Consider the following 27,163-nt stretch of genomic DNA (forward strand, 5'->3'; position numbering starts at 1 on the left):
CTGGGGTGAATGTATTTGGCAGCGAGGAGGGAGCGAGGACGAGGGGCTCCCTTGGATCCTGGATCTGCCCTGTAATGGGCACCAGGAGGGAAAACTGGAGGCCAGCCTGAGCTGGAGGAGCAGCTCTGCAGGCCAGTGTGTGGGCCGACGCTGCTTGAGAAGCACAGCGGGGCAGAAAATGGTACCTAGAAGAACGGGACATTCCAGCTGAAACAAAACTGCTCCACAGGCAGGACTTGCACAGCTCCAGGGATGTTCCAAACGCCCACCTCTCACACAGCCACGGGCGCCAGGGCATGCATCCTTTAAAGACAGATGCCCTGCTGCTTCCAGATCTTTTCCAGCCATCCAGCCCATGTGTTTGGCCCCGGTATGGCCCAGCCAAGCCCGTCCACGCCTCGAACGCAGGCAAAAGCTTCCCTCTCTGCCTGTCCCAGAAAGACGCCGGCCTCCTCAGATTTTTCAGACTCCAGCTGAGCAAACACAGGTGCTGCTCTTCCCACCCGCCGGCGTTTCCTCTCACCCGGGAGCCTCACTGGGGCCGGCTGCTCTGCTCTGGGGCACGTGCTCTCCCGCTGGCTCTAGGGCTTGATTTGCGCCTGCTGCCTCTTTTCTTCCCTCGTCCCAAAGCCTCAGGCTGCGGCTGCCGCTCTGGGACTGGCTTGCTTGCACCCAAAGGCGCTGGGGCTGGCTGTCAGCCCAGGAGCCCACGGGCAGCCCAGCCACCTTCCTTCCAGCTGTGCCCGCATGTTTTTATGTCCTACATGCCTGCTCAGAGCAGGTCCGGCAGCACGGAAGCGATGCCCTCGCGCCCAAATCCAGCAGCAAAATGCTTTTCCCCAACACTGCCACCATTCATCTATTGCAGAATGCTCTCAAACACGGGAAGATGGCGGACGCTCCCCAAACCACTGCTGTAGGTGCTGAGGAAATAACACCAGAAGCGCCCAACAACTCCATTCCTTTTAATCTCCGCTTCCATCCCTTGAGCATTACATGTAGCAGCAATGAGATCAAGTGCATCTTGTTCAAATTAGCAGCCACCCATCCTTTTGCTGTTGACAGCATTTGCATTAGAGGCAAACCCTCCCAGCCACCCCAAAACCGCCATGCCTTGTGAGGTGCAGGCAGCAGCAGGCAGATCCCGCGGCCGGCCCCACTTGCTTGGCCTCCCCAGCGGAGCGGGGCTCGATCTCCAAGCCGGGACCCAGAGGCTCCTTGCAGGCAGAAGTTTGGTTTCCCAGGCTGTTCGTCAGGGTGGCAAACACACCCTGGGCACTTTCTAAATAATTAATAAAAACAGATAGGAGGAAGGTAACAGCTGGAGAAAGGGACTATGCAAAGAAGAAGAGGCTCCGAAGAGCCAGCTGCTTGAAGCAGGACAGAAGACTGATGCTCTGGGGCTCGGCGAGGCCCTAGGAAAAGAGGCAGGAGTTCGGAGCGGGGCGGCTTGCGTCCCCCTCCGCAGCTAACGAGGCTGCGTACAGCCCAGCCCATCTTTCTGCCTTCCCTCCTGCCATTATCCTGCCTGCCCAGGAAAGCTGCCTGCAGCCTGGTTATCTCTCACGGGGCCTCACCCAGGACAGGAGCAGGCTGGCCAGCTCTTAGGGCTGCTGCCCTCAGCCCTCCAGCCCCGTGCAAGTGCTACCCCGTGCTCCCCAGCACGGCCCTAAATGCAGCCCTGAGCCCCCCAAAGTGCTGGGGGGCTGCAGCAGGTCCATGTGTCCCCAGGGATGGGGCCAGCTTGCTTTTGGGGAACGCAGGGTGCGCAAAGCCTTCAACTCCCTCTCTCCTGCCCCTGACCAACTCCACCACAAGACCCAAGAGGACCGATCACTGGCGGTATATTTGTATGTCGATACAAATAAAACCAAAACAAAACCCAAAAAGTAACAACAAAAATGTTTCTCTGAACAAGAGCAAAATAGGAACATTTACAAATACTTCTGGCTCTGGCTTGGATCAAGTTAATGTTAAATACAAAAAAAACAAACCAAAACAAAAAAAACCAACCAAAAAACCCCCAACCCCCCCCCAAGATTATAAAAAAATAAGAATATACACATTCAAAGAGCTTATTACAGTATAAAGTTACTGAGGCCCAGGCGCTGCCAGTCCCAGCTCCCCGGGTGGCACGGAGGGGCAGGGGGCCAGAGCAGCCATCCCCGGCAGGCACTGCTGCCCCACAGGTTGGCTTGCCGCCTCTCGAGGGTTTTGGCTTTTTTTTTTTTTTTTTTTTTGCTCAGCGTTTTTCCAGCCCGTGACTCACCACAGGGCTGGGCCCGCGGGTTCCCGCTGCCGGCTTGGGAAAGCCGGGCAACCCGGAGAGCCGGTCGGTCCCCGTGCGTCCCCATCACCTCGTACCTAGTGACTCCCGCGGCTGCGCCCCAAGGGGCAGGGAACAACTGTGAGCTCCTCACCCCCCCCGGCCAACCCGCCTGCCGTGGCCAAAATCCTCCAGATCCCCCTCCCGGGAGAAGAGCTGCCCTCTCCCAGCAGGAGACGAGGATGGGGAAGATGAGACAAGCAAAGCAGGGGCGATGCCGCTGAGCATCCCCATGCCTCCCATGGGATGGGCATGGGAGTGGGTACCGGGTCCCAAGGCTGCCTGTGAGGAGCAGCAGGGGGCAGGAAAGGGAAAAAAAGGAGCAGGGGGGAAAGACAAGACAGAGCCAGGACCAAACTCACCGCTCCAGGGATCACAGCGGTGAGACGGCAGGACAGTGGGGACCCACAGGAGCTGCTAAAATGGGTTCTTGTATATATGTCTCTATATAATAGCCAGGGTTGGGCACAGCGAGGATATATTATATACACACATACATACAGACACATAGACTTAGTGGCAGGTAAGACTGACGTAGGTGCCTCTTCCTAAGCCCCAGGGCAGGGGCAGGACTGGAAATACATTTCCTAGAGCTTTGCAAAGCCCCTCTCTAGATAACATTTTTAGATGGTCCCAACAAAAAAAACAACAAACCCAACAAAACCCAACAAAAACAACTCAAAGAGAAGAAAAACCACCTCCCCAAACAACCAAACCCCCCCAACAGAAATACCACGGAGAGGAGCGAGAGCCTCTTCCCATGCCGTCCTCCACCCCCCGGTGAGCGGCAGCCACCATTTGGTTTGAATAAGGCACAGTTCGATAGCAGTGCTAATAGTCGAGGAGGGGCAGCTGCCTGCCTGCCTGCCTGCCGCCGCGTTCTGGCACCACCATCCCGACAGCTCTGCCGAGTCCTGACGGGCACAGAGGCGGCTCTGGCAACCCCGGGAGGATGGGAAGAGGTGTGTGGGGGTGTTGTCTGTGGGGAGGCAGCGGGTCTCAGTGTCCCGGCGAACTCTTCTCCTGGCCGGCCCGGTTGTGGTTGGCGAGCAGCAGGCCCTCGCGCTGGGCGTGCTCGAGGATGGCGGTGTAACAGAAATAATACTGCTCGGGGGTCTGGATGCTGAAGGCGCGCTGGGTCCGCATGCGCAGCACCGTCTGGTAGATGTTCAGCGTGCCCACGTCCTGCAGCTGGGACAGGCAGATGTCCAGAGCGCAGAAGGTACCTGGGGACAACAATGGGGACGGCGTCAGCCACCAAATAGCCATCGCTGCCCCTTGTGAGAACGGAAGCGGGGCAGTGGTGGTCCTCAGCCCCCCCACCAACCTCCCGCACGCAACCACAGGCGTCGGGAGAAGCGGGGCAGAGACTTCTCCCAGGTCTGATGGCTGCAGGAGGTCCTGGGGACATGCGTCCTGGGTCAACTGGCTTGCAAACGCGCCGTGGGTCCCCAGGATGGAAACGTCCCGGGGACGTTGGACATGGCCCCCCCCCAAGACCTCCAGCCCAGCAGCGGGGTTACCCCGTTACCTGTCCTGCCGATGCCAGCGCTGCAGTGCACCACGATCGGGGGTCCCCCAGGGTGACCCTTGAAGCGAGGTCCCAGGGCGCTGACTGCCACCCTCTGCTGCTGCTTCACGGCCCCCAAAAAGTCGATGAGGGTGGCCGCAGAGGAGGGGACACCGTAGTCTGGCCAGCTCAGGTACTGGAAGTGAGACACCAGCCGCCGCTCCCTGGTCTGGGAGAAAACAGGGGGGGTTAGACCCTCTCTCTTTCTCTGCCTCTGGCCAGAGAGGACCTCCAGCACCCCCGTGCCATCCCCTGGCAGGTGGCTGCGGCCACGCACCTCTGAGCTGTGGATCTCCAGGATGGTTTTCTTGTAATGGTTGAGGTTCTCCACGCCCAGGTTGGTGATGGTCAGGGCCCCGAAGCACACCTGGAAATCCTTCTCCAGGGGCCAGTACTGGCCGCACTTTCTCCTGCCTCCCTCCTCCAGCCTGAGAACAGGAGAAGGACAAGCTGGCGATGTCCTCCTCGCCCTGCTAGGGACATGTCCCATGCCACCCGGCCTTGGTCCCTTGACGATCCCACAGGGACCAAACAGTCCATCCCTGATGTGATGTCCCCACCCTGCAGGGCTCCGGCTGGGAGCACGGCTGCCAGGTCACTGCAGAGAGCACAGCGCTGCTCCTCCAACAGCAAAAATGCTTATTTTGCAAAAAACACCAGGGCTGTGCCCCCACCATGAGCACTCACCGGGTTGTCATCACAATCACCAGGACGTTTTGTTCCCACACCATGCGCCAGAAGTCACCATAGGTGTTTTCCAGAGGCCCTGCAGGGACAGCCCGCACATCAGCCCAAAACCTGATGGATTTGAGCAAGCCCCTTCGCCCAGCAGCCTCCGCCAGCCCCCCTCGCCCTCCCTGGGGGACCACAGCCCCTTCCCGCGGGGACCAACCCTGGCGTGGATCCACCAGCCCTGCCTGGAGCTGCCACCGATTGTCCCCCCTGCCCCAGCACCAAATCCCTGTGGCTCAGCACCAATCCCCTCTCTCTCTGCTCCCTGCTGCTTCATCCCTGGGCAGATGGGGCAAAACCAGGGGCCACGTTAGGGGCAGGAGGAGGGGGCTGCCATCGCTGCTGCTAGCAGGGGTCTGCTCAGCCCAGGACCTGTTTTGTGGGAGGTGGCTGAAGGAGGATGGACCCACTCGCTCTCTCCCAGGAGAAACCGCTCACGGGATGTCCCCCACCATGGTCGGTGGCCGATGCTGGGCAGGGAGGTGAAGCCCACGCATGCATCAGGAGCAAAAGAACCCCTTGGTGGCTCAGGCCATACCCTGAGTCCCGATGTAAGCGTTCCTCTGCTTGTAGCCATCCATGAAGCTCGCGTTGATGTAGTCGGTCAGCTAGGTGGGGAGAAAAATACACACAGCATGAGCCCCTCCAGAGCCCCGTGGCCGGGACAGCCGCATCAGCTTCACGTGGGACCCCTGGGTTTCCATCCCAGGCTGGCTCACCTCCGGGCGGCTGTACGGCTTCGCCAGCTTGACGCGGGTTTGGTCCAAGCAGGGCACATCCCCGTACCGGTTCTTCTCCTGGTTGTAGGGTGCCCTGGTAGAGGGAAGCAGGGATGTCTTCCAGGAAGGAAAAGGCAGCATCCCTCCCTCTGCGCAAGCCTCCGGCGCCCATAGCCTGGGCTCTGCTGCCATCACCTGGCCAAAGCTTCGGGAAGCGGAGTCCCGGCCAGGGCCTGTCCCCGCTGTCCCCTGCCCGGCTCTCTTCTAACCCCGGGGGCTGCGAAGGAGCTGGGGGTCTCCATGGCTAACCCAAAACACTGTACCCCAAAGAGGCGGCTGGGTGGCCACCAAGCAGCAGAAGCAGGGCAGGGGGGACCCGGCTTTTTTGGTGCAAGAGAGGGACCCCCACGCTCGCCCACACTCGGCTCCTTCTCCCCGACTCACAAAGAGCAGACGAAGGTGCCAGCTGGGCTCCTCCGCCGAATATCTTCGTACTCTTCGTAGATGCCCCGCTTCTGCTTGTGGCTGACGTGATCCAGCAGCTCCTGCAGGGTGACGGACTTGGGCCCAGGGACGTGGACGGAACCGTTATCTTTGGGGGCCACCAGCGGCACCAGGATGAGCTCGTCCAGGGGGTCGGGGTGCCCGTTCTGCTGGGGCAGGAACCGGCAGTTCCAGCTTAGAGGATCCAGTTTGAGGGACCCCCCGAGGTACTCGGGGAGGCATTCCCGGGGCAGGTGCTCCTTCAGCTCTGACATCTTCACCATCTGCACCTGCAGGAGGAAGAGGAGGGGCAGGGGTGACTCCAAGAAGGATGGAGAGGGTTCACCGGGGACAGGGACAGGGATGCCAACTGTCTGGCACAATCCCGATGGAGCCCGGGGATTTCCCCCAACAGCGTGGGGGTCTTCCCCCTTCCTCCCCGGCACCAGGAGGGCACCCAAGAGAACACCAGCAGTGGGGCAGAGGCTGGCCCCGCCACGTACCCAGGGTGGGAATCCACCCTGACACCCAGCTCCAAATTTGCAAGTGGCTCCGAGCTCCTACCAAAAGCAGAGGGGCAAAGTCCAGCCCAGGGAGACTTCGGGCTGGAAACGGGCTCTGCCAGCAGCACCGCTGACGCTGAGGATACCAGTTTAGGTATTTTTGGCTTTGCCAAATAGGGCCTGAGCCCAGGTTTTTAAGCTTCCCTTTTCTCCTGCGTGCTCAGAAGAGGTGTCCCTTCCCTTTAATCATTTACCACTGCCTCCACTTGCTGCTGCTGGCAGCCTCACCACAGAGGAAGAAATCGAAGGCGATTTCAAAAGGGGTTCAAGATATTTGCCGAAAATACCAAAACAGGTTGACGACCCCTACAAAACAGGCTGAGAAAGCCTCAGTTTCCCACGGATTTGGGCTCAGCAGCTTCCAGGGGACAGGGCTGAGGGGCACAAGGTGCCTACACCATCCTGTCCCAAGGGGAAAACAGCCTCTGCCCTCCCCACCGAGGGTGCCGTGCCGTGGAGGGGGGCCCCCCGCACTCACTCACCCGCTCCCGCAGCTTCTCCTTCAGCAGCAGGCTGATGATGGAGTAGGGCACACGAAACCACATGGGTGCTCCCACGATGAAAACCTTCTTGAGCCGAGCCGGGAAGGCACCCTGCGGGCAGGAGGGAGTCAGATCCACGCCGCCGGGGAGGAACCGGCCCCTCTCCACGCTCTGCCGGGGGAGTGACACCTCCCAGCAGAGGTGACAACCGGCAAAAGCACCCCGAGATGGCAATGCCGCACCCAAAGCATGCCTCGCACACAGCCGGCGGCGCTGCTTATTTTTATGCTCTGATACGGAAACAAATGATTTCCTTGGAACTGAGTAGGCAGAGGGTTTGGCTCCATGGGAGAGGTGAAGCCTGAGAGCCAGGATTTGTGCGGACAACACACCCCGGCCAATATTTACTGTTATTTCTTTTTTCCGGAGAAGGGAGGAGGCACGAAATGCCAAGCACGATTAAAAAATAATTTGCATCTGTTTTCCCAAAAGCGCTGCCAGCAGCTGCGAGAGGAATCCGGCACGGGGACAGCTGATCCCTTCCCACCCGCGGGTCCAGCCTGGCAGGCTCCCAATGCCTTCCTGAGGTCCTCTGGGGCTGGAGCCAGTGCTCCTCAGCCGAGATGTGGTCAGCATTGGTCTGGTGTGAAAATTTACGCCAAAACCACAGACTTCAACATACTCAGTGAGCAAGTGGCCATCCCCAGACTCCGGGTCACCCCTGGCCGTTACCTTCAGCAGGTTGAGGATCTTCTTGCTGAGGTCCAGCTCGAAGTTGGTGTACTGCGAGCCTGCCATGTCATAGATGAACACCAGTCCGTTCCTCTGGGTTTCGAAGCTGAGAGAGGGGAAGGAGCAACATCAACCCCGCAATATCCAACTGCTCGGTTCCTGCATGACCAGATCTCCCCCACGCTAACCTCATCTTCAGCTCACTGACCCCCAAAAATGCCCTTCTGTGCTTCCAGAAGGACTCACGGACCCAAAGCGCGCTTCTGCATTTCCCAGCTGCTTCACCACCTCTTTCTACAACCCTTATTTAAGCCCAGCTCATGTCTGAAGCGTGTCGCAGCTGCATCGCCCATGATGGGCAAGTTGAAAACCAGAAAGAGCCCAGCAGGATAAATGGGACATCCCGGCTTTATATTTGTGGCAGGACTCACATTACATCTCGCTGGCGGCTGGGCTGCCTCCTCCCTGGCCGAAGCCTGCAGGAATCAGTCTGCTAAACTGAAACCTGAACGTGGGCAGGGAAAGGCTGTGAAGAGCCTGGTTCAGGGCTCAGGGAATTTCATTCCCCTGCTGAACACCTCCATTGGGATGACTGGCTTGAATTCAAACCAAGGGAAGACAGGGAATTTCAAGCCACAGGGAGCTGTGACCCCTTCTCTCCCCTAACTAGATAGGACACCTGGAGGCACGCAGACACTCAGCCACAATTTCACCTTCAGGAATTCACATTCACTGGCGAGGCAGCACATCTTTTCCCCACGAAGCCTTTCAGAGGGATTTCATCAAAACCTCAGCAAACAGCAGCATCTCCCTCCACCCCTGGGAGGGAAGGGGCTCCCCGGGGACCTGCCGCCGTAAGACACAGTACCCCAGCTCACCTCTCCACCGCTCGGTCCAGCAGGTAGAAGAGCGCCTGGAGCACGACGTGCTGCACGCTCTTGCTGGGGTGGTGCAGCTTGGCCGTGAAGAGGGCGATGGAGGCTCCCGAGGGGTCCCGCACGCTCTGGCAAGGAAACAGGGTCAGGCTCCCGTGGCACCCGAGGATGCCCGCATGGAGCGGAGCCAGGATGAGCTGCCCGGTTGGGGTAACTTGGGGGGGGGATACCCCCACCTACCAGAATGGTGAACTTGCCACTGAGCAGCTCCGAGCGCAGCGGCTCCTCGTGCGGCTTCAGCTTCACGATGCCCTCCTTCAGCCGCGTTTCCTGCAGGCAGGGAGCCGGCGTGACGGCCAGCACGGGCACCCCAGCCCTCCACCCACCATCGTGTCCCTGTGAGGGACTCAGCCCTCCAAGGGAAGCCCCAGAGGGGAAACCTCTGCTCCATGGCCCCATTTTCCAGCAGAGGATTGCAACTGGCTGCAGCACCACAACCCCAAAATGGGGAGGAGCAGCTTTACAAAACCAGGATGGGAAAGGTGTATATATATGCACATATATCCTTTATATAGGGGGAGATGCTCTGCAGGCATCGCACACCAGCAGGGAGGGCACCCTGCGAGCATGCACGCTGCTCTCAGTGGAGGGGAGGGGACTGGAGTCAGCGAGATCTCCATGGTGACTCGCCTTGGCTGAAAAAGGATTTTCCAGCCGGATAAAACTCCTAAGGGAGTGGGAAAAAGAAAAAAAGCAGGGGGAGGGTCGTCCCTGGGCCCAGAGATCTCTTGCAGAGCAGGAAGCCCACAGCTGGGGGTGGGGACCAGACCCCGCTCTCTTACCCGGTAGGAGTGAAAGAGCTCGATGGCCCGCAGGACGTCGAACTTGCGGGCCATGAGGAACTTGACGGCCACATTCCAGGAGAGCGGGGACACATTGTACTGGCCCGTCCACTTGTTGATCTCCTCCAGAAACTGCTTGGTTGCCTGTGGGAGAGACGAGGGGTACGCAGTGAGATGGGGTGGGAAGAAGAAGAAACTCCCGAGGAGCATCCCTGGTCACGGTCCTCAGTGCGTGGGCAGGGGCCGAGCATGGCTCGGCAAACCCAGCAGCTCCTCGGGGCGAAGCAGGGACCTCTACGGCAGGGACAGGGAAAGGGGGTAAAAGCAGTGGGGATGGAGATGGAGGGAACACCAGTGTGGGGAAGGGAGCAAGTGGTAGGAGTGCTGGCATTGGAAAAACGGCCTTAGGGCTGGGGGGAGACTTTTGGAAGGGAAAGGGGGAAGCAAAAGGAGGATTTTACAGGTGCAAACTCCCCTTCAGACAGAACGGCCCCGGCACAGCAGGAATCCATCAGCCGGCAGCGGCCACCCAGGGCTGCAGCTCCGTCGTGGAGCAGCGAACCCAGCCGTGTGAACACAAGTACTGGCACCAAGGACTGACGCTTTGACGTGCTACAGGACACGGACCAGCTCACCCAGTAAGGCCAGTTTCACATGGCCGCAGAAGACCAGATGAGAAGGGTTCAGTCCAGGAGGGTCCCAGGATGTTCCCACTGCTCCCCACAACCCATGGTCCCGAAACACACCAGGGCATCCCGCACGAGCAGCCCCTCCTCCCAAAGCACCAGCACCGCACGCACCCAAAACCGTGATAAACCAAGAAAGAAACTTTTCCAACCCTAGCGCTGACTGAGCAGTCGCAAAACCCAACCTGCAACCTCCCAGCACGCTTAAAGCCCTGAAGGTGAGCAAAACAACCCCAAAATGTATTATTTTTACTACCTGTGTTTGCAAGGTGGGCTTGGGGTTTCTTAACGCCCGTGCTAATGGAAGCAGCTTTGCTTTCTTCTGCATATTGACCCCCTGTCCCTTAGAGAAGCCCTGAAGGAGACAGGGCAGCACAGCCTAGCCTTCCACCACATACAGCTCAAAGGACGTGGGCAGGATGGAGGGAGTCCCCAAAACGCTGCGCTCCCACCCAGGCACACCCCAAAACGGAGGAGTTTCCATCCTCGCAAGAGCGGAGGATGGCGATGACAGCGCAAGGAGGAGGAGGAGGGACAGTGAGCACCGAAGGCTGGCTCCCGGAGCAGGGAGCGCAGGCAGGCGGCGGTGTTGGATGTCAGGCAGCGGCACAGAGTTACTGGGAGCTATTCAGCCAGAAAAGCTCGTCGGCGTTAATGACTTCCGACGGGAGGAAGCGAAGGGCTGGGGTTTATCGGCAATGTGAAGCTCGACGGGGGCAGTGAGCCCCTCTCATGGGATGAGCTGAAGTAGTCTGGCTTGTCCAAGGGGTCTCTCCGCAGCCCGCCTGGCATTGCGGCAAGAATTCTTGGAAGGGGTATCAACTCGCGCGGCTGCTGGAAGCCACTAAGGGCCAGCCCAGACCCCCAGCACATCACAACCAGAAGCTCCCTAACTCGGTATTGGAGTCCCGCAGAGCGGCTGGGCAAGCACCAGCCAGGAGGGAACTCGTGGAATTGGGCTGGATCTGCTGCCAACGGCACTGGGAGGAATCTGAAAGCGGATTTCAATAGCCCAGCTCCGAGCCCTCACAAAAATCCCCTTTAAGCATTGCAAGCCCTGCCGGCACGGCAGCGTGCCACGGTCAACGGGCTGTGGCTTGGCAGCCGGATCGGTCCCCCCATCTCTGCAACTGTTGGGGGCAAGGGACTGGAGGGGAGCGGGAAAAGCAGGGAGCAAAGGAGACAGGGTGTTATACACCCTCCTGCCTCGCATTCCCACCTCCCAGCCAGCAGCTGGCGGCAGCTTTCCCTGGGAGCCGTACTTACGAGACGCCTTTATCCCCACGGCTTCATCTCCAACAGGCCCCGCTTTGCCAAAACAAAAGCAACTCTTTCATGGCCCAAATTTCTAATGATTTCTCCTCTATTGAAGAGGGATGGGAAAATAAACGGGGCAATACAGAAACCATCTTCAGCCTTAACACAACACCCACATCCACACGTACGTATATAGAAATGTATCCTATCCGTAGGCTAAGATGGGGAACCTCACCGGCTGTACCCCCGCTTTGCCAGGGAGTCCCCTGGGACCCCCAGCTGCCCAAAAGTTAGGGCTGGGCTGGAGATGCAAACCCAAAATAACAGCAGAGGTGCTCCTTCCCCAGCACGTGCAGGATGGCATGGGGATGGGGACGAGCACCAGGCACGCTTCCACTGCCCTCGAACGGAGACCAGAGCCGACGCCGCAGCTTGAGATGGTGAAAGATGCCCCGAGATGATGGGAGGGATGCCTCGAGGGGCACGGTGGCAGCGGGGAGAGGATGCAACACGCGGTTCAGGTCTCCTCCCTCAACATCTAACCCTTCACGCGTCATGCAATCCCACTTCCAGCATCCATCACGAGGGACGCCGGGTTTTTTTGCAAGGGGGAAGACCCACGAGAACAAGCGCTGGCTTTGCAGGGTGGCTCAGCCGTGAATTCTAGCTTTCCCCTGCTTTCTCCAGGAGCAAAACGAAATCCCAAACTTACCAGTGCCGACACTCAACAGCAGGCGAGCCAGGAGTTACCGAGCTGAGCATCAATACCAGCCGTAGCTCTGCCCCCTTACACGCTCCACCGGATCTCATCATCGTTTCTGGCCCCGATCCTACACGGATTTACACAGGTGTTGAGCCGAGCACAGCAGGGATCGCTCCTCGTGCTGCAAACGAAGCCCATGACCCAGAGCTGCAGCAAGCAGCCCCGTTTCTGCAAGCGACGGCAGCGCTGTGAGCAAAATTGTCTGCAGCCGGGTGTTTTGAACAATGCCGGTCTTTGGAGCGCTGGCGTCATCAAAGTCCCTGCTTCGCTGCGCCAGGGTAGGGTGGTGACAAAGCCACCACCGCAGGAACACGGGGGCTCTTCAAGCCCTCCTCCCCTGGGCTGCGCAGGCAGCAAACCCACCCTCCTTCTTCAGCCCGGGGTGGGAAATAAGTCCTGTGAAAATCGCAGCTGGGCTGAAAACCCCCAAGGAAAAGCGGTTTAGCTCCTCTGGTCCCTCTGGGATAGGCTGGGGAGGGAACTGCGGAGATCCTACGGAGCAGGAGATGTCCCAAGGCTGACAGGGACAGGAGAGGGGTGAATTCCCCCCTGGCTTGCTGTCAGTAACGGGGGAGAGCAGAAAGAGCGGAGGAAATCCTGACGGTCCCGAGGAGGACGAAGGGGTGGCGGGAAGGGGATGTCCCAGCCCCAACCAGCACTTACCCGTGAAAACAGAGAAACCGCCACTATTTTGACTTCCAAGCCATTGAGGGCAGCACCAAGGGCAGCCTTTCCCCACCCTAGTCCGACGATCCAAACCTGGAGCCATTATTACAAATATCCCTTCACCTTCTCCACCCGATATTCCCGCACAAGCCGAATGTCCCGGATCCCTCTCCTGGGAAGCCTCCCTGCCCGAGCAGGGTCTTCTAAAACCCCATTTGCCAGAAGCTTTGCCCCTTCCATGACACAGGGGAAACGCATATCACGGGCACCTGTGAGGACACGGGGCACGAATGCCCCCCGCTCCTTGAGATTTTATTACCCTGGAGACGGCAGTACCGCTCCCGGGAGATGAGAGGGAGGTGTGGTGGAGGAGAAAGCCCGAGAGAGCTGCATTTCCCGAGCATCAGCGTGGGCTGCGGGACGGACTCTTCCACCTCCGGGCGAGCACTCCCTGCGGGGACACGGGGGTTTGGAGAACGGGAGGTCTGCGTACCACCCCTCCTAATCCTCTCTGTATAAAGGAAGGATGTTGCGGAAATGAAAACTAACCAACCAAACAGAAAACCGACCATCTGGTCCCTTTCGCCTTCTCCTTGCAGCCCCCGAGGCCAGCAAGTCGGCCGACGCGATGCAGCGCCCTCGGCCAGCCCGAGCATCGCCGCGGGACAGAGGGGAGCCCGGCTTCGAGGCAGCCTCCGGCAGCGTGCCCAGCATCCCTGTCCGGCGGGAAGCTCGGCGGAGGCGGCTCAGGGTGCGGATGCAGAACCGGGTGGGCATCCCCAAGGACGAGGACGAAGGACGGGAGAGCCAAAGATCGCTCTCGCCATCCAACGCGCCCCGGCTGGCTTATCGGCCCCGTTCCCCGAGCCCAGCAACATCCTCCCGCGGTGACGCAAGACCGGCGGAGGAAGCCGGGACGTCACGGGAGGCCTGGGGCGTGGGAAGCGCGTGCACACGCATCCCCACGCCAGCTTGCCCACGGTTTGGGGGGGGGTGGGTGGGGTGGGGTGGGAGGCCCACAAGGACAGGCCACCGGTACCCGGGGACACACAGAGACCCGTTTGGGGGTGCGTGACGCCAACGCCACGCTGCAGCACCCCAGCTCGCCCTGGCACTCAAGGCACAGGCCTCCCAAAGGCCTTTGGGGTGCGCGCTGTGCGGAGATGGGGAGATGCGGGGGTGGGTGGGGTGGGGGGGGGGCGGTTGCAGATAGGGCTTTCCTTGGGGAGAACCACCGCGCTGGGAAAAAAACCCAGCCCTGCAACCCCGGGGGAGCCAAGAAATGGGGTCCGGCCCGGGCCGGGGAAGCGGCGGAGCCCGGCCGCAGGGAAGGGGAGCCCGGCGGGATCCTACCTGCTCCTCCTCGGCGCTGAGCTCCGCGGCCATGCTGCGCGGCGCGGTCTCCGCTGCGCCGGACCGGAGCGGGCCGGGCCGGGCCGGGCCGGGCCGGGCCGAGCCGAGCCGGGCTAAGCGGCGGGGGCCCCAGCGGAGCCCATCCCCGGGGGCCGGCGGCACTGCGGACAACCGGCCCCTCCCGGCCGCCGCAGGCTCGGCGAAGACGGCTCCGCCCCGGGATCCCCGCCGAAAGTGCCGAAAATTTTCAAATAAATAAATAAATAAAAAAAAATAAAAAAATCTCTCTATCTCGCAGCCCCCCCCCCCCCTCCCCCGGGAAGTTTCGCTCGCCCCGGGGAAGCGCCGTTCGGCTGGGCTGGGCCGGGCCGGGCTGAGCTCCCCGCCCCGCTCCGCTCCGCTCCGCTCTGCCCCGGCGGGGGCGGCGGCAGGAAGCGGCCGCAGCCCCCTCCCCTCGGCTCGGCCCGGCCCGGCCCCGCCGGGCGGCGGGGAGGGAGGCGGGCAGGCGGCCAGGGACGGGGCGGGAGGCGGGGGACAGGAAGCCCTCCCCGGCCGGGATGGAGATGGAGGAGCCGGCGGAACTCCGTTTCTCTCCGCTCCGGGCCGGCTCGGCTCTGCCGGGAGGGCGTCGCGGTCCCCGGCATTCCCAGGCTTCGGTTCCAGGCCGGGGCGGGGGATAGCGCTGTCGAAATGGTGGCAGGCAGCCCTGCCCCCGACATCCACCGGCGCTGCCTGCGAGGGAGAGGAGGGTAAGCCGGGAGGCGAGGAAGGAGCGGGGCTGGAGGAGAGCGCCTGAAGAGCCCCCGGGCTCTGCCTTGCAGCCTGGGACACCTTCGCCCCCAGGCTTACGAGGGACCTTCGAGGAAACGCCGAGGCCGTGCTATGTATCTGTGCGAGCCCACCGCCAAGCAAAGCTCCCCGGGGCCCAAAATCAGTCTTCCCCCCCCCCCCCCTCCCTCCCCCCCCACGTCCTGGATGGGCACTGTACCTCCAAACTGCGTGAGCAGCGACCCCAGGACGGGAGCAGTCAGCTTGCCCCAGGGATCGGCTCCCGAGTGCAGCCTCGCCTCTCCCGCCGGCCTTTCCCGGCAGCGGCATCCTCCCTTGCCGGTACTTCAGCCTCTGCCTCGCAGCCTTTCCCCACGGGCAGGAGAGACAGGCGTGCGTCTTCCCGCTGCGCAAAGAGGCACCTGGGGTTTCCAGCTGTTTCTTTGGTCTCCCTCCTCTGTGATCCCTAAATTGCATTCCCCGGCTGGGCACAGGTGTCAGGGCCTGGATGGAGAGCCCCGATGCTCCTCCGGAGGGGCCACCGGGAAGAAGCAGGGATCCCGGCGGGGAGCAGGGCCCTGTGGTGCACAGCAACAGCCCCACCGAAAAGCCAAGCCCCGGGACCGGGGGACATTTTGTTCAGCTGAGGAGGACTGCGTTGGCAATGTGCCCGCAGCCAGAGCCTTTGCACCTAACTCGGAGAAAATGGAAGAAAGGGCAGAGGCAGGGGGCTGGAGGCGGTCTCGAGAGCTATCCATCCGTCCTCCAGAACCCCAGGCCACATCTACACGTTGAGCTGCCCGCTCAGTTCTCCTGCCCTAGACTAAATTTAAGCCCCTGGGGGGTGACCCCTCCTCGGTCGCTGCCGAAGCTGCCGCCCGTTCCAGCTGGGAGCAGGGCAGGGAACAGCTGGGAGCGGGATCGCACCCAGCAAATAAAATAGTCACAGCAACAAACTGCGTTGGCCCCGGTGACTTCCGTTTAACACCCTCTCTCCAAACACAGCCTTTCGTTTCCAACAGGAATTGTAACGCAAATATTTATTTCTCCAGCCCAGCTCGTGCTTTTAAAAGGGAAACTATGCGGCATCATCTGGAGCCGGCGGAAAGCTACAGTTGCTTCCCTCTTGCTCTCCTCCATCGATCAGAGCAAGCAGCTGAAGGCAGCACGTCTTCAGCTGTATTTTCTCTCCTGCCCACTCCCTTCCCTTGGCTGGAGGACCTTGAAAGGTTGCTGTAAGGCAGCAGGGAGGCGGTAACCCGAGCTGCAGCTTTCTCTGCCCTAAGGGATGCACAAATCTTACATCCAGATGCCCACCTCCGGGTTTAATTGCCTGACGGAAGGAAAACTACGCTGATATAGGAGGCTGGATGCGGTCTCCCGACTCAGGCTCTCTTTGCAATCCTCTGCCAACCGGTGAGGCCAAAGCATAGAGGGAACCCGCAGCCGGAGCAGCCCGGAGCCTTCGAGGGATGGGGAGGACAAGGCAGTCCAGGTGTTTTTTCTCTTCCCTCAGGCCAGTTGCTTCACATGCTAAAAAAAACCCAAAAAAACCCCCCAAAAAGCCACCCCAAACCCACCACCCAAATACTAACAATAAAAATAACAAAATAAACAGCCATTTGAAAAGGACTGCAGCACGCTCAGCTGCATCGGGGTGCTGTTTTCTCCCCTCCTGGGGAGGGGGAGCCAAGGCCAGCCCCCTCCCACAGCCAGCTCTGGCCGCAGTTCGGACAGTTCCTGCTGCCCGCTGGTATAATCAATAGCGGCCGCGCAGCCAGACGGTCGCACGCAGCCCACGCACTTGGCACAGAAAAAAGTGCTTTTCTGGGAAAAACAGGGGGTGCGAGGGCAGGATACAAGCGCCCCTGCTATCTGCAGGCAGCCGTCCCTGCTCTCGGTATCTCCTCCTGGATACGGGCCCTCCTCCAGGGGCATTTTCATAGACGGCTGGGAGGAGACTCCCCAGCGCCGTGTTTAGCCTGATATTTCATCTCCCCCCTCTGTGGGGAGAGCGGTCCCTCTCTGGCCTTTTAATCTCCCTTCTGGAAAACAGCCTGGGGACGGTGAGTACAATCCTTTCATCCTCCCTAAAACCAGGGAAAGGCAGCAGCCAGTCCTTGCAAAGTGGGCTTGGGCTGGGATAAGAGGGGCAGCGGCGGGGAGGGTCTGAAGCACCTCAGTGCGTGGAGGAGAATCAGACCCACACAAGCATTTCCTCCGCTCCAGTTAGCACTGTAACAGATTTCTCAATCCCTATTTGGGAGGCACAGCACGCATCCACCCTTAGGTAGCAGGAAGACGCTCAAGAATTTGTCTGAGAAACCTTTTATTTGGCACAATCAATGCTAGCGTTTTTCAGAGCGAAACCATTCCTTCCTCCCCCTACTGAGAAAAGCCTCGAGTACAGGCTTCTGCCACGCTTGCGCCGCACAAAGCTGTGCTCGGAGGCAGGGCCTGCTGCGATGCAAGGAAATTTAGTTTTTCTCAGTAACATGTGGGTGTGGAAAGCCCTGCCTTTGGATTTACAGCAGCCTGCTGCAAACTTTTTGTTACTAGAAGTGAACTGACCACAAAACTTTCATTGAGAAGGCCTTGGGAAACAGCTGGATCAAAGGCTGAAATGCCCCGATTGCCGGGGCCAGGGAGGTGGGGCTGCCATGGGGGCTGGGGTCGCGAGCAGCAGCTGCACCTTGGAGGTCTGAGCACTTTCCTATGCTGAAGCTTTGCCAGAGACTTTAACAGAAGCAGGGTCAGGAGCTGAACGTTCACTTCCCAACGCACAACTGCCTTAGCAAAGAACCAGACAATCCTGTTAAGGCCTCACAGAAGCCCTGGCAAAAAAAACCAAACAACAAAACAAAACCAAAAAAACCCACCCCCCCAAACAAAAAACCAAACAACAACAAAAAAATCCAGCAGCACTTAGAGCAAGATACTCCACTTTCGTGCCCTTTAAACAAAACCATCCTATCATTACCTTTGCCCCTCTCTCAGGGAGGGTGAGTGACAGTAAGAAGCGGGGAACCTTTTGCTTTCTCCTTACCCAACCAGTCTGTCCCAGCAGCCTAATTCTCCATCTGGCTCACTGCTTCATCCTGGCCCTCCAGAGAGTTTGCTGGCTGAGGGGTAGACAAGTGTTCCAGCTCGTAATGTCCATTCCTCGCAGCCGCTGCACTGCTCGGGTGACCCTTTTCTGCTGCCAGCTTTTTAATCTTCTTGCTCTCAATGATCTGCTGGAGCTGACGCCCAGCATAGTCTGGTTTGGCAGTGAGCACGGTAGCGGGCACGGCAAGCCCGAGGATTTCGGGTACCATGTAAGGCCGGAGCCAGCCCACCAGCGGGGTGCTGCCGGGGGTGTAGTGGGTTTGCTTGTGATAGAAGAGAAGTCCGTCGACCTGTAAAAAGGAAAAAGAGAGTGAATGAAAGGCCAGAGCTGGAGGCTTTTGCAGGTGGATGACCGAGTGCCAGACGACAGCACCGCTCTCCATTTACAGGCCAAAACTACCAGCTGGATCATTTTTCCTCAAGCAGTGCAATAAATAGCGGAAGGGAAAGAAGAAACCTGCAGAGCTCCTGCCCTGAAAGATCGGTGCAAGCCCAGCGACTGCCGGCTGGGTTTAAATCATCAAAGGCAAACAATTTCAGCCTGATGTCGGCACTGACCAGTACTTTTCCTCTGGTTGCTATGATCCCATTCTGCAGAAAAGCCATCAGGTTTCTGAATAAGGCAGCACACAGAAAGGCCATTTTACTGGATTAAGGTTATTTTAAATAATAGATTTGGAGAGTAATTAGTCAGAGCGCATGACGCCAAGGAGCCCTGATTCGTAACGCTGCTAAAGCTCTTTCAGCTGGCTTATGCAAAATAAATTCTTCATGTTTCCCAAGAGAGAACTTCTCCAGCAATCAATGACAGTTAAGGGCACTCAGGACTTTGAAGGTTTAGGCCCTAACTCTTGTGCTACTATTTCCACGCTCTGCAATACTGCAGCTGGCTGACGTTTTCCCTGCTTCCCCACCACGCTCAGGGATTTTCACCCCCCATCTTCCTGCGCTTCCCAGGAGTGCACTCCGCAAGGTTAGAGCCTGCTGTTGGGCTGACTAACGCTGGAGGTGGTGCTCCCCTTAGGTCAGCCTCGCAAGCTCTTAAAAGGCCATTTGGCTACGAGTGAGAGTAGCTGAGTGGGCAGAAGAGATGAGAAAAAGAGCCCACCTTGGGCTGAATTGCTCCCAGGCCCCTCCCCGAGCCTACAGCCCCCAGAATACATACAGCAGAGTGGCACATATATCAGCAGTGAGCTAAGGTGTCGGTGAACCAAGTAGATTCAGGTGATGTCGGCTATGGTGCTGGACTGTGAGCCAGGCTGAGCAAAGAGCAGCCTATGACCATCTCTGTACCACAGGTCCTAACCTCCAGCAGAGCGGGTAGAGCTTCTTGCACTACTCTGTCCATAATTTTCGGTTGCTGTTAAGATCTTGCAAAATAATCCCAGAAAAAGGGGGATTCCTGGGCTAGGAAAATATAAAACCAGAACAGTACACGTCATGATGAGCTTGTGTAACCCTCTGGATATCTAAAGTACAAAGCTTTTCCCTCCCCCTGCCTCCCGGGAAGACTTGGGAATAGCCAGATTCTGCGGCACTGTGGCACCACGCCTGCACACCCAGACCATCCCTGCGGGTGTGTGGCACTTGATGAGCAACGGGGATTCTCTGGCACCCACAGGAATGTTTTGGTAAAGATCAGAGCCTGGACAGGCTTCTCCTTCCAGACCGCTCCAAAGATCTTCTCCAAGCTAGAGATTTCAAAGATGTTCAGCCTGATGGAGAGTTAGGTCAAGTTCTTTCCTCCCCTGATTTCTCTTAAGTTACTCCCATATTCCTTCCAGTTTATTTAATTTGTTGGCTCGGTCCCTACCCTGAGTCACCACACTGACACCAGCCACATCAGAACAAGGGCTGACACTGTCCCTAGACGAACGAACCTGATGAGAAACTGGCCTGACGGGATTTCACATTTCAGACTGTGCTTTTCAGATTTTAGGTGCTTAACAGCACTCCCATTCCTTCACACCGGGGTTTCTCAGAGACTTTGGTTCCCCCTGCCTTCGAGGGAACCTGAACATTATTTCACCCAGATCTGCGAGTAGGACAGTCGCTCTGATGAGCCACTCCAAAAAACACTTCAAATTCAGTGCCAGTCAACTGATCCAAAGTCCACTGAATTAAGCGGAAAAAAATTTCCACAGAATATAGTAGATCAGGTCCTAAGTCTAAGGTTATAGATTAACTCTGAAGACCCAGATCTGAAAGCACTGACCACTTTTGTTGCCACCACACGCATGAGATCTTTGTAAGGATCACAAGATGCTGGGCCCAGGCATAAGACCACCTCTGTTATACTGCACTACCTATAGCAAGGCTGTATTTTGCCTTCTGCAAAGTTTATTTCGTTTTGTGCCGTTGGTGGAAGCTATTTACAGGGATTTCTTGGGCTCCCTCTTGTGGCACATCACAAAGGGACCCATGGTTCCCTTCATTCCTGGAAGCGGCACCACGGTTTCTGTGGGGTTACTGGCTGCTTTGAGCCAAATTACACCACGTTTCACTTGTTGGGGTCGCACCCTGACGTATCGGCCAGAGAACCTGGGGGGAAAAAAATCGCAGCTGGATTACAAGGCAGAGTCTGATCAACTCCATCTCCCTCCCCCAGCGTTTCGCAACAGTCTCCTTCGCAGGCCGAAAGTTTTCTGCTCCGACCGCAGTGGGGCAATACTCCTCAGCCTTTTCTCGTGGGAGCAGATGCCTCAGGAAGGAAAGAAGCTTTTTCAGTAAAGACAGGAAGGACTGTTTCTACAGAGGCACTCAGAGCATTTGTAATTGAGCAAGTCAGCTGTAGGAAACCTGGGATGCCTTCTCAGCACTCCCCGATCTGTGTTGGGAGCGGGGTCTGGCAAGACCAGCAAGGAACCGGGACTTTCCAACTCTCTCGCATGACTGTCCTGGCTTTGACAAGCAGAAGGCAAAGTCAACCCCCACAGCCAAATTAGCGTCCCTTAAATTTAAACCTGCACTTACGTTAATCACTAACTCGGGCCAGGAGAGCACAAGAGACACATCCAAAACACCGTGGCTTTTGGCTTAGCAGGACAAGCAACCCCTGTAGAGGCTGTTCCCCATCTAGGGTTGAGACTGGGCACTCCACAGGAACTGCTGCAGCCACTGGAGGAGCTTCTGGCTCCCAGATGTTTGTCACTGACACCATCCCAGAATGCCATCACCTCCTCCATCCTCTTCTGCTTCAGTGCCAAGTCAGCCAGGGCAGTCAAAAGCAGCCTGTTTTCACGAGGGCCTCCGCCTCGCTGCTCACAACCACATAGAGCTGAACTGGGTGGCACATTGATTTGCCTGTCCTGCCCTTCTCCCACAGCAGAGAGGCCTGAACAGCACAACCTACTTCTAAAGCTAATGAAGCAAATGCAGGCGTCCTGTTCAGCCGCTCTTGTTGGGGGAATGGCCACCTCAGAGAGAGCCAAGAGCAACAAGAGCCAAAGGCAGGAAGCTGCTGGTTCTGTACCAAAGCAAAAAGCCGAGTTTGCGTAATCCCCTCCAGAAGATCCATAGCGGTATAGCAGGAGGACAGACTCATCTGAACCCTTCCCAGCCATTTCTGTTAGAGCCACCTGCCCCCAGCTCCAGTATGTCTCAGGTGCCCACCACTAATACCCGAACCCCTCAGAAACCATCAGGAGCTTACCACCACCCTTCTCTTTCCTCCGCACAAGACACAAGATAGCTGGGTGCTTTGCACGCAGAGAGATGGAAGTAGCTAGACTATGGAAACACAGAGCCTGTGACAGAGGCCAGAGAAAGACACCACTCTGCCCACCCCACAGACCTCTTGAGAAACACCACCGCATAAGGGAGCACACCGCAGAGATCCTCACGCCATCCCCACACGAGCCCACCCAGGGCAGCAGGCAGTACCAGCTTTGGCCCTAAAAAGGCCAGCTGTCCATCACGCTGCCTCATGAATGTAAGCTACGCTGCTTCTGGAGGCACTCTGGGTGTCTGCATCAACCCTCTTTTCCCCAAGGGCTCTTTCAGACAACAGTCAACGGCAGTAAAGGCAGCCCAAACACAGAGAATGCTACGGCTGAACTCTTGCTAGTTAGTTTGTTTGGGTGCAGCCTGTACCTGGTGACAGGGTAACAGAGCAGCCATGTGCATAAAAGGCATCCATCCCCAACGCAGCGCAGCTCAGCAAGCTTCCTGCAGGTCTCGGGAGAGCACAGTTCCCAAGCGAAGGGGATGCACTTCTCTCCAAGCACTGGCAGATGCACAGCGGGGCTGTCTCTAAGGCTGAGGTCCAGGCCCCCGCCTGTGTGTTCTCACCTCGAAGGGGAAGTCCATAGCCAGCACCTTACACAGGCTGTCCGAGGAGCAGGGGAAGTTCTGCAGGCCCACAAATTTGAACTGAAAGAGTAAGAGAGGGTTAGAGGAGACAACTGTGTGGCCTAAAGCCGAACAAGTCACTGAATCGAGCACTGGTGTGGAGGCAGCTAAGAAGGAAGGATTTCCCCCAGTGCAAGATCCAGCATGAGAGGCAAACGGTGAGGGACAGGTGTCAGATAAAGTAACCAGAGAGGAAATCTCAAGCAGGGACCACATCGTTAAACTGCTGGCCTTCCTGCCAAAGGGTATCGGGGGGCCCAAAAGCACAAACAAGCTCCAAAGAGGATTAGACCAGCTCCTGAAATTGAAAGGCAGGTCCCCTGCTGCCCATTAACTCCATGACCCAGGTACAACCACTGGCTGATGAAGTCAGAGGGAACATGATAGGTATCTCCCATTTCTTACTCTTTCCATAGCAACTGGTCTTTGCGATTACTACGGGTTATTGGGACAGACAGACCTCTCGTGCGATTCCAAACAGCAATTTGTAAGCAAACCCCAGATCTAGAGACAAAACAACAGGACCAAGCTGTCCATCGGCACCCATCATATCCCACTAGAACAACTGGGAGTACTTGCATGAAAACCTACCAAAAAAATCACCCTAGCCACCAGAGAGGATGGGGTGGGAACGGTCGTTAAGAGATAATCCCTGCTGTCTCTTCAGCAATGCTGGATAAAGCACATACATCGCTGCAACTTTACAAATCTCATTCCAGAAACAGAATATGACCTTTAAAAGAAGACCCGTGGATTGCCACCATGATGCCTAGACAGCGTGGAATCTAGAGTGCCCAGAATGATCTATTTCAGGTATTTTATCACTCCAGTTCCAAACAACCCCCATTCTGGCATTTAATGAGAGATGCAGATGGCAGAGACTCGGCGCACAGCTCCCAGACGCTCCCGATACCTTTTTTTCCAGGCATCTAAGACTGCAGGAAGGACTTTTCAGCAGAGCTGACCCTGAGATGCTCTTTTAACCAAAATAGAAAATTATGACCTCTGGGCAGGATGCAAAGCAGACAGACGTCTGCTCCAGGCTGCTGGCTCAGCCAAGCAAATCTTTCCACCCAGGAAATGAAAGCTGAAACGACCCCCCCTTCATTAGGTAGCTGTCGTCTTCTGGATATTCCTGTTAGACTCAGAACAGGATGTTCTCCAAATACAGATATCTTCACTGCTGGCACAGGAGCAGTCATCCCCGTTCGTTACCCATCTGCTCAACGCACAGGATCTGCTTTGTGTAGCTGTGTCCGAGCATACACTGGGGCTACACAACGATCAGGTCCCGCTTTGCAAACTGTGCTCCATCAGCCAGGCTGCTAAGTCTCTTATGTCTGTCCCCCAAAATCACCTTCCAAGCTGCTGTGGATTCTAGGTCTGACCTCCATGCATAAGTCTTCAAAGGAAGACTTTTTATCCTTGCTCAGCAAGGGCTCTGGGTGGCAATCTGGCATCCATCCCGACAACTTCAATCATTAGTTTAAGCAGGGGGGAAGGCTAAAGCTTTATGAGCCTTTCCCTTTGCCTTGTGAGCCCACAAGACTACGCAAGAATAAATCCCATTGTAGTCAGGCTGCCGACCAGTGCTGGCCCTGTAGAAACCACACTCATTTTCCATTCTGTTTCAAGGGAAAGCTAAAAACAGCATGGAAGTTAGCTGATACCCTGCAGTCTGATCTCCCTCAGCACTTTGGCTGGGGAAAAAAAACCAACCACACTCATTTACAATATTCAGTGGTTCTATTTACATCCTGAACATGGCATCCCATTTCATCAGAAGTACACTTTGAAGCCTGATCTGAGGGGGCGGGGGGTGGGGGGGAAGCTTCCGCTTGTGAAAGAAAGTGCTGAAGCCTGCTGAACAGGAGAGCTTACCCCCCATCCTCCTCCTCCTCCTCCTCTCAATTGAAAAGAACTTACTGGATTAATCCTGCTTTTCTCTCCCAGCCCTTCCTCCTCTTGGATCTTTGAGGAGAGCCAGAAGAATCTGAAGTCGGTCTGTGAAAGGAGGCAGAGACTTAATGACTATCCACCACACATCGCTGATCAGCACCTGCTGAGCGTCTCCATTCCTCTGCACTTGCCCAGGAGATTTACAAACTCAGCTTCACCTGCAGAGCCAGACAGCACCCCCAACTCTTCCCCTGATACCCCCAAAAGATGTACCCAATTATTCCAGTAGCCAGCAGCCCATAAGCGGTGAAGATGCTGGTGCTTAGACAAAACATCCATCCTGCTGCATAGCGAGTGGGCTATGTCCAGTGCTGGCTGCAAAGCAGCTCACAAACAGGGAACAAAAGGGAGGGCAGGGCAGAGGGGGGAGGTTCAGTACCTGGCAGTCATAAACAGGGTGTCCTCTCCAGCACATCACATCGAGGATATAGTACGTCTGCTTTGCCTCATTGTAGATGCAGTCCAAGATGCAGTACACTGCGCAAACAAACACAGGGTGGTCCAGACATGCTTCAGAAGCTGCCTAACCCAACAGGCAAATGCCCGATCAAATGCCCTGATGTAAGGCTGCAAAGCGCAGAGAGATCCCCTTCTGCTAATAGAAGCTGCAACCACAAAAATCCTTTAGCTTGAGGAGTCCAACAAGGCTACAAAGGTACCAGCCAGAGGCAGAGCAAGCAAAGGCATGCTTCAGAAAATGGCATTTAGCAAACAGTAACCCCTCCTCAGGGCAAGAAAGCAACTGCAAGAGGTGTTAAGAAAGACCACACCGCACACAGCTCTCTGTCGGAAGACAGAGACGATGTTGAGGTTTAAGAGAGTCAGTTAACCAGGCAGCTAATTAAAAGACATTATTACCTAGCATAAAGGTTTCTGATATTGTCCACATCTACTTATCCCCAGAGATGTATGAACAGGCCTGAAGCTAACTGCCCCCAGCACCAGAAAAGGGCACAGCTCCGGGACTCGGGGGAGCTGGAGGAGCGGCACCAAGCCTGCAGGTGCACACACTCATAGGGAGAAGCAGGCGGTTCCCCTCTCTCTATCCCAAAAGCCTCGTCAGACCATTACCTTTCTCGCTCGTTGAATTGTGCCGGTTCCCCCCCGGCAGCAGTGATGGGAACCTGTTGACACAGAAGCCACTCTTGGTGTAAGCTGCTGTTGTGCCCTGTGAGGAAGTGGGAGAGAAAAAAAGAAAAGAAAAAAAAAAAAAAAAAGGTCAAGCAAGGCACACAGGCCAGTCTTACATTGGCTGGGCAACAGGTACAGGTCCTTTACCAAACGGTGAGACATCACCACTGCCGCTGCTTACCCTGGACGCCACAACGAGCGCCCTTTTCCCGACGGGACACACCACTACAACCCACTCCTGCTCCAGATCCAAGGGGACGTCAACCAGCCATTCTGACAGCATCAGCTAGGGAGAAATCCGGGAAAAAAATAATCAGTTAGTAACAACTCTCCTGAAGTTATGGAAAACTCACGGCTCAAGGATAAAGCGAGAAGTTTCAACTTGGCTTCAACGGCTAAACTAGGTGCTTCAGAAGCAACTTGCATTGCTCGACACCCTGCATTACAGCACCAAAGGGGCCCCGCTCCTTCTCTCTCGCCAACCTGCGTAACAGACTCTCTGCCAAGTCTTTCTCTTGCTTCCCAGCTACTGCCTAAGTTTCAGACTAGAGCACAGGGCTCACAGTCCTCGCTGGAGCACCTCTGTGCCTTGGTCTCCACTCCAGCACTTCATTTATTTATAAATACGTGGCAAAGCTTAGAGATTACTAAATATCAGGAGTAAAGAGCCCAGACAAGATGACCTCTTCGGAGACTGCCTGGCTGTGGTCACGTGCAAGGCTGCATGCCTTTTAGGACCAATATGGCAGCCAAGGCTGATAAAACCCATCAGCTGAGGTTTCTCTTCCCTCCTGGTCTCCCGGACGCAGGGAGAGATGGATGTCTTTAACTGACTGCTGCACAACGGGATACGAGTGCTGCTACCTGAGCTGAAATCTCCCAAAGTGTGCAGCCAAGCCGTCTCCGCCTGTCCTCCATTTGAACGCAACATGTCTCAGGCAGACCCAAGGCACGGTTCCTCACCGAGCACCAAGCCAGGCGGGACACGCTGTTCTCAGGCCCACACAGCCACCGCCACGGCCGCTCGCCGCGCCCAGCCCAGCCTCACCACCCCACATCCCTCACCCTGCTCTGCCTTCACACCCGCACCCCGTTGCGGGGAAGCGGGCAGCCGCTCACCTGATTGGCGTAGCGCTTGGGCAACTTCTTGCCAGCATCCACGTCCATCTCCTCTTCCTCCGCATCTTCCTCCTTCTCCTCACCCTCACTCTCCACCCCTGCCCAGTCGTCCTCTGCCAACCTCCTGGCATGGTTCACGTAGTCCAGCCGCCTCCTGGAAGGCAAGAAAACAGCCCGCCTTGCCCCTCCGCGGGAGGCAAGGCCGCCACCCCCTCCCCGCTCCCTTACAACCGGGCCCTTTCCACAACCCCGGGCCGCCCGGCGGGCCCTGCCCGCCCCCCAGCCGCTCAGCCCCCAGCGGGACTCACTCTCTCTGGAGGCGGAGGAGGCGCCGGCGGCGTTCGGCCTGCCCCGGCCCGCCGCGGGCCTTGTAGGCGGCCAGCCGGGGGTGAGGACCGGCCGGGCTGTTGGGAGCCGCCAGGACGGCGCCGGCCGCCAGCGCCGCGCTCAGCTCCTCCATGGCAACGCCCGCCCACCCTGACGTACTTCCGCCTCGACGGCGGAAGCGGCGGAGCCGCATCCGTCCCACTGCGCCCCCTGGCGGCGCGGAGGTTCCGCCGCCGCTCTCCCGGTGCGGCGGCGGCGGCGCTGCCGTCCCGTTCCGTGACTCAGTTTCCCCCTCAGCTCGGCAGCGACCGGGAAAAGCGGAGCACGGGCACTCCGGCCACGGCCGTGGGGG

The 27,163-nt window shown here is 57.5% G+C and overlaps 2 protein-coding genes and 1 long non-coding RNA gene across 6 annotated transcripts; 1 reads left to right on the plus strand and 2 right to left on the minus strand.

Moving 5' to 3' along the window:
* Positions 1 to 950: 950 nt before the first annotated feature.
* PTPN9 (protein tyrosine phosphatase non-receptor type 9) lies at positions 951 to 14,448 on the minus strand. Its single transcript, XM_049811476.1, has 13 exons — positions 14,050 to 14,448; positions 9,325 to 9,468; positions 8,723 to 8,812; positions 8,486 to 8,610; positions 7,608 to 7,713; positions 6,876 to 6,986; positions 5,792 to 6,120; positions 5,348 to 5,441; positions 5,167 to 5,236; positions 4,584 to 4,662; positions 4,174 to 4,324; positions 3,858 to 4,065; positions 951 to 3,552 (listed from the first exon to the last, which is right to left on the minus strand). The coding sequence occupies exons 1-13, from the start codon at positions 14,080 to 14,082 to the stop codon at positions 3,326 to 3,328; spliced, it is 1,767 nt and encodes a 588-aa protein (XP_049667433.1). The 5' UTR covers positions 14,083 to 14,448; the 3' UTR covers positions 951 to 3,325.
* On the minus strand, positions 9,362 to 26,952 carry SNUPN (snurportin 1). 4 transcript variants are annotated; one of them, XM_049811492.1, is made up of 9 exons: positions 26,793 to 26,952; positions 26,485 to 26,638; positions 25,547 to 25,651; positions 25,306 to 25,402; positions 24,614 to 24,711; positions 24,202 to 24,279; positions 22,216 to 22,296; positions 17,864 to 18,215; positions 9,362 to 9,468 (listed from the first exon to the last, which is right to left on the minus strand). In XM_049811492.1, exons 1-8 carry the CDS (start codon positions 26,942 to 26,944, stop codon positions 17,886 to 17,888), a joined length of 1,095 nt encoding a protein of 364 aa, XP_049667449.1. In that variant the 5' UTR covers positions 26,945 to 26,952; the 3' UTR covers positions 9,362 to 9,468; positions 17,864 to 17,885. The 4 variants fall into 4 exon arrangements, with proteins under 4 accessions (XP_049667449.1, XP_049667450.1, XP_049667448.1 ...); XM_049811493.1 differs by lacking the exon at positions 9,362 to 9,468 and adding an exon at positions 16,243 to 16,350; XM_049811491.1 differs by lacking the exon at positions 9,362 to 9,468 and having other exon boundaries at positions 16,846 to 18,215.
* On the plus strand, positions 16,800 to 24,315 carry LOC126043318 (uncharacterized). Its single transcript, XR_007507390.1, has 3 exons — positions 16,800 to 16,883; positions 22,995 to 23,088; positions 24,229 to 24,315. It is a non-coding gene; the product is annotated as an uncharacterized LOC126043318 (long non-coding RNA).
* Positions 26,953 to 27,163: the final 211 nt, after the last annotated feature.

Source organism: Accipiter gentilis, chromosome 10, assembly GCF_929443795.1.
Source record: "Accipiter gentilis chromosome 10, bAccGen1.1, whole genome shotgun sequence".
Lineage (NCBI taxonomy): Eukaryota > Metazoa > Chordata > Aves > Accipitriformes > Accipitridae > Astur > Astur gentilis.